Source organism: Neoarius graeffei, chromosome 14 (assembly GCF_027579695.1).
Source record: "Neoarius graeffei isolate fNeoGra1 chromosome 14, fNeoGra1.pri, whole genome shotgun sequence".
Lineage (NCBI taxonomy): Eukaryota > Metazoa > Chordata > Actinopteri > Siluriformes > Ariidae > Neoarius > Neoarius graeffei.
This window is the reverse complement of record NC_083582.1, coordinates 7770581-7782085: the sequence shown is the minus strand read 5'-3', so window position 1 is coordinate 7782085 and position 11505 is coordinate 7770581. Positions and strand designations below refer to the sequence as shown.

General features: G+C 41.2%; 1 protein-coding gene across 3 annotated transcripts in view; it reads right to left on the bottom strand.

Annotated features, from left to right (window-relative positions):
* Positions 1-361: 361 nt before the first annotated feature.
* oat (ornithine aminotransferase) overlaps positions 362-11505 on the bottom strand; it is a 118554-nt gene continuing 107410 nt past the window's right edge. For all 3 annotated transcript variants that reach the window (XM_060939213.1, XM_060939215.1, XM_060939214.1), the window contains exons 8-10: positions 9600-9713; positions 5114-5258; positions 362-5033 (exon numbers count right to left, since the gene is read on the bottom strand). In XM_060939213.1, the coding sequence (XP_060795196.1) occupies positions 4873-5033; positions 5114-5258; positions 9600-9713 (420 nt within the window). In that variant the 3' untranslated portion in view covers positions 362-4872. The remainder of the gene's footprint in view (positions 5034-5113; positions 5259-9599; positions 9714-11505) is intronic.

The following is an 11505-nucleotide window of genomic DNA, read 5'->3' as shown; positions in this document are numbered from 1 at the left end:
TTACATTGCTATGACTTTTGGTGCTGATCTGGATCATTGATCCAGAATGATCCATGAAAAACTGGCTTTTTTTTCATCACCAAGCATCATTCTCGATCTACAGGGCACGCTGACCAGACGTCCCGGTTTGTCAGAGCTAGCGCAAATTACTGACTTTAAATCACAGTCTCTCTTTTTATTGCTGTAAAGTTTCGTTGTATAACTACGACAAAGTCTTCTTTATCTATCTAAGCTATAAATATGTAGACATCTTCCCTCTTTTGCACTTTTATTGGTTCAGCTTTTCATACCAAAACCACCTCATACTTGAAATTGTGTCAAAATGCACACCAACCCTGAAATAAACACAACCAGGTCCTGATTTCTTAAATCTGCTTTATTTATTTTATCCTCAAAACTCTCTGCAGACATCAGACGCATTTAACATGTACATAAATTTAACTCCGTGACACAGACACACAAGCACATCATTCACATTATTGAGCACCAGTCAAGTTTGTCCACCCCTACTCTTCTCATTCATAGGTTTCATTGTAGACATCAAAGTTCTGAAATAACACTTGGAACATTTATGGAATTATGAGGGAAGCAAAGAATTAAAACAAAACGTTTGATATTTTAGATCCTTCAGCGTTTCCCTTGACGCTTTGCACACTATTGCCGTTATCTCAACCACCTTCATGAGGTAGTCACCTGGAATACTTTTCAATTAACAGGTGTGTCTCGTCAAAAAGGTAATTGGTGGATGAGTTTCTTGCCTTCATGTGTTTCAGATCAGTAAATAGCTCTAGTCAACACCACAACTGTAGTAATCCATATTAGATCAATAACCACTCTAAGTAAAGAGAAACAACATCCATCATTACTTTAACATGCGATATCATCTTTTACTTCATAAAAATCATTCAGAAAAAACATTGAATTCGAAGGCATGTCCAAACTTTCCACTGGTACCTTAGATCATGCCACAGGTATAAATTATAGTGCATTAGTGCTCATTTATCAGTGGATCCTCACTGTGGATTTAATTCTTTAACATGAGCATAAACCTTAAAGCTATAAGGGTTGTTTTACAATCAGGGTACAAAGTTTGTGTCACAGGGGTCCAAAATTCAAACTGGTTCTTGTACCAGTTTTTAAGTGAAGGACAAGTTAAAGAACAGATTTCAGGTAATTTTTTGACATGTGTGTATGGTAGTTTTGTGTAATCTGCTATAAGACGGGAGAAACAAATGAAGTGATTCTCGGAGAGGACTTTTTTTTTGTTTGACAATTCAGAATCCACTACTTCCATAGCGCTTTTAAATATAAAGCTGTAAGCTTTGTGTTAGTTGTCTTTAATATTTATGTCCCAATATCTTGACCACATTTTAGGATGAAAATAATCATTTTAGATATGTTATTTTATATTGAAAAATTAGCTGTCTCGGAGAGGACTTTTTTTTGACACAATTACATACTAATTTGATCAAAATAGTCTGAAAACTTACTGGCATTCAACATTAAAACTTAACTATGTTTCCAATGATATGGAACCAAATATGTGTTTTATGGTATAAAGAATGATGTAAGTGCATCCCTTTTGGAGCTACCTGTGGTCAAAAAAGCACTTTTTCTAAATGACACGAGTAATTTTGCTAAATACGACATATATTGCCATACATTCACCAAAAATAACGTTATCACCAAACTTTTTTTGCATGGTAAATAGAGCTATCACAGGGCTACAATAAACAACCAAGTTTATTTAGTCAAGCCTTTTGATATTGAAGATAATAAGGCCAAATAAAAAAGTGTGTTTCCGGTAACCCGACCGATCGAGAATTTCCGCGTCGAAATTGCCGACCGTAAAGTTTTTATTACAAATTTCCCTCGATATTTTAGTGTAAGCGGCGTTAGTTTGTCATAATTTTTTGTTTCAACGCATTCAAGTTGTGAAAGAAATGATAAAAAGTAAAATGTTTCGCCACTTCTATCAGCCCTCCTGCATAAACATGGAAGCGCACTTGTATACTGAAGGAGGAAGGAAAACTGAGCCGAGGCGCCATTTTGAATCCTCATTCAAGGCTGTAATGCAAACTGCTTCCTTTTCAGTATACAAGTGCACTTCCATGGCAGGGAAAAACACTACGTTTTGCCACCTATGTAGTCCCCTATTTATACAAATAGGAGTCATTCAGGATTCAGCCATGTTTTTGCTCGACCCAAGTTCTACAGTAGGCTAGGCGAGGCCGTCTGCTTTTAATGGAAGTAGCCGAGCCTAGGACGTTATTTTCACGTTATTTCTTGATAAGGTGTTTTCACGTTATTACATGAAAATATCATGAAATATCGCTTCCGTAGATCATAACTCGAACTCTCGCGATTTTTTTTTTATTCGTTTAAAGATTTAAAACACTTATTTTATTATGATGTGTGGTATAAAGGATTCTGTGCCAAAATACTATTTTGTAAGATGTTTACTTGTGTTAATTTTTTCGAACAAAATAAAAAAAATTAAGAAAAGGAAAAAAAAAAAATTTCCTACCTACCGACCTTATTTTAGTATTTCATGTTACCGGAAACACACTATTTTGTTTTTTTGGCCTAAGCGTTAAATGTGATTTTTAGCTTGCATACCCTGATTGTAAAACAACCCAGAACTCAGCCAAAAAAATGACACTGTACACAATTCTCCTTTGACACTTTTTTCCACAGAATAACGGCCTTTTCTACCTGTAACGTAACCGTCGAGCTGCACGTCCCTCTGTACGTGTGCAACGACGAAGCAAGATCAACTCTCTTCTACTTCGAAAGGAGCTTTACATTCATAACAAACCACATTCAACTCGCTGAATACGAAATCCACAATTCGGTGCAAAACCCAAATGAGTGTGTTAAATTTCATTTATTTAAATCTTTATTTCGATCTCTTAAAAAGGAGTCTTTACTTTCACCAGTGTTCTGAAATAGGGAATGTCTTTTCGAATGTGTCCTTTCAAGGCAAATTTGTTTAACGTGAAATGAAACGTTTCAGCAAGTATGAAATGCCAGCACGTAACTCAGGGCAGCTTCTTTAGCTTTAGAGGCATAAGGCAAGTAATGTGAGCGAACGGCCACCAGGTTAGCATCGGGGGCTAAATCTGCATGTCTAAATCACACACACAAACATAGCAGTATTTCCCCTACCATTATATTGCCCCCCCACGGGATCCATTACCCCCCACAAAAGTCCCCCACACACACTTTTGAAGGTCAGGAAAGAAAAAGGGGGGGAGGGGGGGGAGTGCAAGCACTAGGACCATGCGGAAAGAGTGCCTGCTCAAAAAAAAAAAAAAGGAGAGCATGCAGCAGGCCCGGCGCCAGTAACAGTTTACTAAGGGGGCAATTAGAAATCGCAAGGGGGCAAATATTTTTCATATAGTGTGTAGTAGTGATGGCGGTCTGACAACGTGTTTCAAACAATTAACTGTGCCAACCGCAAAACCACGGCCCTGAAGGTTGCTTTAGTCCGGGAAAATCATGTGACATATTACCAGGGCAGTTACGCTTTATCAACTCGCGTGCCCACCTGTTAACCCTCCCCTCCGATTTTCTCACAGACACGCGGTACAACCGGAAAGATGCCAAACATAAAACAACACACACAAACCTACAGGCAAGTCCTTTAAATTTAAAATACATACAAATAGCTCTGCGGCATGAAAACAAAACGTCAGTGCAAGTCTAAGGTACTTGGCTCGGCGGCCAAAATCATAATTTAAAAAAAATCAACAGACCCCGCGGCTGCACCAGTAATAGCCTTCCTGACTCGCACCGAGTCAACGCTAACCACTTAATCCGCGATCCCAGTTTAGGCGTGTAGGGGACTAAACACTCTGAAGTGATGAATTTTCACCCCCGCTGCATGGGGGGTGACGTCAACGACACATATTCTTACGCTATTTGTGCACAAAGCGGACCATATATGAACACATACACCAACATAAACGGAGATAAACTTAGCCTACAAAGAAAGAAAATGGATTCACAGTATTGTGATTGAATTCGTTTAATTCGGAAGGGGAAAGACTACTCCCGTAAACTGACTGCATATTGCAGGATATTGCAGAGACAGTGCACTTGTAAGTGTACATGTAAAACCCCCGCCCGCACGACCCCGCCCCTTGTCCTTATCACAGGTCTGTGTGTGCGCGGCTGTGTCAGCATTACATATCTATGTCTAAAACAGGTGATTTATGTGAAATGTATTTTTGTGCAATGCGCGACCACTTAATATTTCGTATTTGAAAATGCAAATTATTAATACGTCTATGACACATTATATTTTCATAAGAAAACAATTAAGTGATCTGAGTCTCTGTTGAGGGGGCAGGGCTGTAGCCACGAGGGGGCGATGCCCCCTTTCGCCCCCCCCCCCACGGCACCGGGCCTGGCATGCAGGCACTAGGACCATGCAGTCCTCATCCAGCACTCCCAGCCCCCAAATCAGTAAACCCAGGGGAAACACTGCTGAACATGATAACCTGGTGGCTAATGGCTTGCAGGAGTTATTCGCTATACAAACTTCATAGCTCCAAAGAAAGTTTTGCCAAACTGAAGTATCTGCTTTATCACACCTGACACAGGTGTATCAGTAACACACACACACACACACACACCACCTGCCATCACAAGCTAATCCAATTTTTTTTCCCAATAAATCATACTAATACTAAGCAATTTGTGTACAATTTAAAACGCTTAAGGCTTAGTTTAAATCTGAACAGCCTCTCCTACACGTCATTTCTTCCCTGATAAACGTCTCGCCTTTTAAACACGCCCCTGTTAATTGTATATCTGTAGTCGTGAGGTTTCGTTAAAATCTAATTATTAGTCATGATCAAGAGCCTTTTAAAAGGACAAGATGGTTCTCTGGATGATTTCTGCGCACTCCCTTATCTCATCTTCCTTGATGATGAGGGGCGGAGCCAGCCTGATGATGTGATTGTGAGTGGGCTTGGCTAATAGCCCATTGTCGCGGAGACGCAAGCACACTTCCCAGGCGTTGCAACCTGAAAAGTGGACAAGTTTTAGTGTCTAGTTTTAGAATAAAATAAATAAATAAAGAGGTGGTCAGGATTTGCACACACACCTTTAGTCTCCTTGATGACGATGGCGTTGAGGAGGCCTTTCCCTCGCACCTGCGTTACAACCTCTTTGGGTAGCTTGTTAAGCTCCACCCTCAAAAGCTTCCCCATTTCTGCTGCATTTTCCTCCAGCTTCTCCTCCTCGAGGACCTGAACATATCAGAACACAAATGAACACACACACACACACACACACACACACAGATTAACATAGTTAACAAAAACTAAGACTAAAACAAACTTCCAACGAGTGAAAAAAATTTAACTGAAAAAAAAAGGATATTAAAAAAAAAAAAACCCTAAAATGAAATAGAATTGCATGTAAAATCAGCTTCGTTTTCATTTTCCCTCCTCGAGACTGTTACTGTCTCGCTCCAGAAGGTGGCAGTAATGAAACACAGGCTGCTGTAAAACTCCAAAGATAAAGATGCTTGCTGTGCACGTAGCTCTCCTATAATACACCAGAATGGACGAGTGTAGAGTAGATTTATTTAAAGGGGTACCAAATATAATATATACAGTTGCTGATGTGACAAAGTAACGTATTCTTAAGTATTCTATCAAATTTATATACTAGAAAACAACAAAATATCTTGGTAATTGTAAATATAATACTTTATACGCTAAACCGCACAAGAGTCGCCATTTTTAAAAGACCGTGACGTCAGCGCTACCCACTGCACTAGCGGAACTCTCTGAAATAGAGGAGATAAGCGTGTACAGGGATGTGATTTGGGGCTGGTGAAATTATCTGAAAATTTTAGGCGGGGGTCTGGGAGCCGCAGGCCCCCAGCTGGTCCAGGGCAGCACCCTGGTGGGGGGACAAGGGGGGGGAAGCCCCCCGAAGCTCCTGGGTTTTGGGGTTTTCTGACTTAAAAATTGTACTAAAATGGCAAGCAAACACACAAGAAAAAACTTGTCATGATTAACAAATTCAAGCCAATTTAATGGTCAACATGCAACTCTGACACACACACACACTCTCACTCGCGCGCGCGCACACTCTCTCACTCGCACACACTCACTCGCGCGCGCACGCACTCTCACTCTCTCACTCGCTCTCTCTCTCACTCGCACGCTCTCTCTCACTCGCTCTCTCTCTCTCGCTCGCGTGCACTCTCTCTCTCACTCACGCGCGTGCACTTTACGCTCGATCACGGAGGCTGCCATCTTTCAACTCTGTTTGAAGCGAGCTTACGTACAGCTATCTAACAAGCGCGTTCATTGGTTGTTACAGAGCGATGGGCCAATCACGTACCTCGTTTCATCTCAATGATGTAATTGCGTAAATGACGTAATTACGTCAATGAGATGTAACGAGGTACGTGATTGGCCCATCACTCTGTAACAACCAATGAATGCGCTCGCTTCAAACAAAGAGTTGAAAGATGGCAGCCTCTGTGATCGAGGCGTAAAGATGCAAATCCGAGGCTGCCATCTTTCAAACAAAGTCGGAACGAATAGGATACAAATGTAGATTTGAGGGAAAAATCGGAAACTTTTTTTTTCAAGTTTTGAGGTGAAAAAAGCGGAATTCCGCGAATTTGTGGAAAAATCACATCCCTGCGTGTAATCATGGCGTCGGGCGCATCAAGTGAAAGCGACAGCTCTGTCGAATCGTACGAAGAGATCCCGCAAGACACACTGCAAGCAGGCTATGGCTTAGAAGGGTACCAGTTTGAACCTAGGAGAGGTACTCTTGACTCCGGTGATGAAATAAGAGAAGAAAGCTCGGATGAGACTGATGCCGACCATGGGCGTGGCGAGCGTGGGGCAGAGCGTCTGCGTGCAGGTGACACGGCGTGGTGCTCGTGCGGAAAATGTAACGTGGAGTTGCTCACGAGTCCAGCAGAATTTATTTGCTGCAATGAGATAGGCGCCACCCGTGGAGTTGCGAAATCGTCGCAAGAGGCAGAAACAGGTATTTCACACGTGCTATTCCCAACCTCAATGAGCCAACACAACTGGGCACATACATACGTCATGAGTGTTACGCAGAGAAAATGAACGTGCATTCTGATTGGATAAAATTAATATCATGGCGGGCTGTTCAAACTGCGGAAATAGTTTGCTCGAGCTACTTTCAAAACACTATAACTTTCCAACCTTAGAACAAAAAACTTTTGTAAGTCTTGAATAAGGTTCGTTAATGTGTGTTTTATTGTTATATTTACTCTATATATTGCCCTCTGTTCCCCTTTAAAGGATTAACTGGAGGGAAGGATGGGTTCTCTGTATGGATGGATAGACAGATTGGCATGGATCCTCTGCATAAATGGATGGATTTTACAGATAAAGAATTCCATGGCTGGATAAGTGAATTCTACAGATGGGTGTAAAGATGGATAAATGCTGTGAACAGGTTGACCGATGAATGAATTTTAATGCATGGCTGGAGAGATGGATGGACGGATGGCTGAAATGTGTTCGCTGAACAGACAGACAGATGAATAAACGTATAGTACGAGTGCTGTGGGTGTGACCAGCGCTCGAAACTAACGGTGTCCCAACGTCCTGGGGACCATAAAAAATGTCATCGGGACACAAAATTATCATACCTGGGACAATCCCGGGACAATGGAAAAAAATAGATCTAGAAAAAAAGTTCTACGTTAATATTATTTACAAAGCCGTAACACATACGTAGACATTCACCTAATTTGTCAATTTTAATTTTAAAACGTTAACAGCGAAAAATACATACCGTATTTTCTGGACTATAGAGCGCACCTGTATATAAGCCGCATCCGCTCTATTTAAAAAAAAAAATTAAAAAAAAGATATACAAGCCGCACCGGGCTATAAGCCGCAGATATCTATGTTGAAAAATGAGATATTTACTGCATGTACAGAACGATTTTGTGCTGTAAATGTACATGTATGTACCTGAACAGATTCTTTCCGAACAGTGCCTTTTAACACGGCAGCAACTTTGCTGATTAAAACGGAACAGAACCAAGAGAAAATAACCGGGATTTATTTACCTTCATTTCTCCTGTGTTTGAAACCACAAGTCACTTTAATCATCTTCGCTGGATTTGAAAATAATTACCAGTTAGTAATTTGTCGTGCGTGTTCTATCTGCTAAAGATCTGCTAATTCTTCTTTGCATTGATTTTTCGTCTATCTTATTTTTGATTCTACTTCCGGTTAGAGCGCCCCTAGCGGTGGAAGAAAAATCCACAGAATAGCCGCACCTTTGTATAAGCCGCATGGTTCAAAACCTAGGAAAAAAGTAGCGGCTTATAGTCCAGAAAATACGGTAGTAGCTACACTTTCAATGCACCTGCATCCGTAGGCTACAGAGCAGCGCATTCTGTTCTACAATCTTCGGCCGGTGTCCGCATTATATGGACTTGGAATGGAATTGCTACCGCACACGCTGCGCCGACTCTTGCCAGAACAAAAATGCTGAAGTGGTTGAAGCGGACCGATCGCGGGGAAGAAACTGAAAGCCCAGACATAACGTCTCCGGGACCTTCAGGATCCAAAGTGTCCTCGCCTGGTCTGCAGGCAACGCTAGCAACTGAATGAACTTAATGAACACTGTTAGACACGTTATAAAATACAACAGGAATGATGTGGATGATATTGACGGAAGATACCGTTCAACAGAATAAGTGAGTTTTCTTGGTGTCTTTCTAGTTCAGAAAGTTTAGTCAGTCAGCAGCACAACTAGGCTCGGACCTGCCACTATGTTGATGTTGCTAACATTTGCACCCACGTTTCGGCAGCGAAAGTTCATAAAATGGGTAACGGAAAGTTCATAAAATGGGTAACGGAAAGTTCATAAAAATGGATAACGGTAATGGATAACGGAAAGTTCATAAAAATGGATAACGGTCTCATCTCATTATCTCTAGCCACTTTATCCTGTTCTACAGGGTCGCAGGCAAGCTGGAGCCTATCCCAGCTGACTACGGGCGAAAGGCGGGGTACACCCTGGACAAGTCGCCAGGTCATCACAGGCCTATGGATAACGGTAATGGTGAAAATTATAAGTTGGCCTTATACTGTAAGTGCCAACAGATATTCAAGGTATAAGTAGATGAAATGAACATAAAAGGGGTCTTATTTTCAACTAAAGTGTACTGCAGATGTAGGAAGTTGAAACATTTTCTGAATGAGCTAGTTGGCCCCTTTAAATAAACGGGTATCTATTCATACAGTGAGATCGCCAAAGTTTAATAAACTGAAAATGCAATAACTGTAATTTTGAAGTAGATGATGTATAGGACATGTGTCGCTTGTGTCTTGTGACTTATTGTAAAAATGATATAAAGGGTTCAAAATCGCATAGTTACAAATATAATAGTAACTTCATATGATAATATTAACCACTGGTTATTTCAGAGAGGAAAAAAATGGGGACACTATTGCTTCCATTCGGGACAATACAACACAGAATTCGGGACCACTGGGGGACACAAAGAAAAAAAGTTAATTTCGAGCCCTGGGTGTGACGTACAGAGAGGAGGCGTGAACACAGACCTGTAGGGCAGCCATGGCCACTCTGCAGGCGAGGGGGTTTCCTCCGTAGGTGGAGCCGTGCTCACCGGGTTTAATCGTCAACATCACCTCATCATCACACAGCACCGCAGACACCTGACACACACACACACCAGTGAAATTAGTGAAACCTATCCAATATTTCAAGTTTATTTCTAGATATTTTACTCATTTCAAGCATGCTTATTATTAACAAAAACTTGTATCCAGGATCTTTTCACTCGTTATGATGGCGTTTGCAGTGTAGCGAAGGAAAACTCGCTGTTGTGACGGTGAGGATTTAAAGTCAGAGCTGTGATGTTACGTGAACAACACTGGGAGTAAAAAGAGAACACACAACGCTAAACCATAAACATCAGCAGCGAACTCACTTCCTGCTTCCTGTGGTGAGACCTGAACACAGCTATGTGTGGAGTTCTCTTCAGATCAGCGCTGTGGAATGTTCTACTGTCTCTCAAAGTATAATAATGAGGGCTGTGCGATATATCAAGTATATTCGATATATCGCCGAAAATTCTGTGTGCGATACATAAAATTATTATATCGTAACTATCGAGTATTTTATGGTCATCTTCCGACTTGTGTTCGTTTCGTGTTTGTTTAAAACCTTTCCCGGTGGTTTTCTCCCTGTCCCTCAGGCAGTAACGTGAGAGGCTGCCTAAGGGTAAAGAAAACAATAACGTCACGCACTCGCCAACCAATCCCGGGCGACATCTCGGTGCTGAAAGGAACTTCCGGGAAGATTTTCTAGTTTCGGTTGTGTTGCCAGATTGGGCGGTTTTAAGTGCGTTTTGAACATATTTTGGGCTGGAAAACGTCAGCAGTATCTGGCAACACTGCCGGCGGGAAGATTTCCTGGTTCCGGTTTACAGCGCTGACTCAGTTCGTGCAATCGCTGATTTTGCATAGGCTACTGTGTAAGGTCTGTCAATTTCAGCGACAAATTAAAAATGGAAGCGGACGAATTGGTTCCTAAAAGAACTACCGTATTTTCTGGACTATAAGCCGCTACTTTTTTCCTAGGTTTTGAACCATGCGGCTTATACAAAGGTGCGGCTATTCTGTGGATTTTTCTTCCACCGCTAGGGGCGCTCTAACCGGAAGTAGAATCAAAAATAAGATAGACGAAAAATCAATGCAAAGAAGAATTAGCAGATCTTTAGCAGATAGAACACGCACGACAAATTACTAACTGGTAATTATTTTCAAATCCAGCGAAGATGATTAAAGTGACTTGTGGTTTCAAACACAGGAGAAATGAAGGTAAATAAATCCCGGTTATTTTCTCTTGGTTCTGTTCCGTTTTAATCAGCAAAGTTGCTGCCGTGTTAAAAGGCACTGTTCGGAAAGAATCTGCTCAGGTACATACATGTACATTTACAGTACAAAATCGTTCTGTACATGCAGTAAATATCTCATTTTTCAACATAGATATCTGCGGCTTATAGCCCGGTGCGGCTTGTATATCTTTTTTTTTTATTTTTTTTTAAAAATAGAGCGGATGCGGCTTATATACAGGTGCGCTCTATAGTCCAGAAAATACGGTAGTAAGGGGTCAGTCATCTGGCATTTTTTTGGATATCGCGAGGAGGACGTGGAACAGCAAATGCCAGTTTGTAAAGTGTGCAAAAAAAAAAACTGTCATCACGAAAGGCAGCAGCCGGAATTACAGACATCTGAGAGGCGGAGCCGGAAAACATTCAGTTGAAAAGTGTGCAAAGAGAAAAATGATGTTTTGCAGATCTCTCTCTTCTCTCCCTCAATCTCTCTCTCTATTGTGAATGTTCCAGTGGTTCTCAGTAGTCAGGTTAACAGCTTGGAGATCTATTTTTTTAAATAATTTAATGAAAGAGCACTTTTCTTATTTAGGCTAAATGTCTTTCTCAGT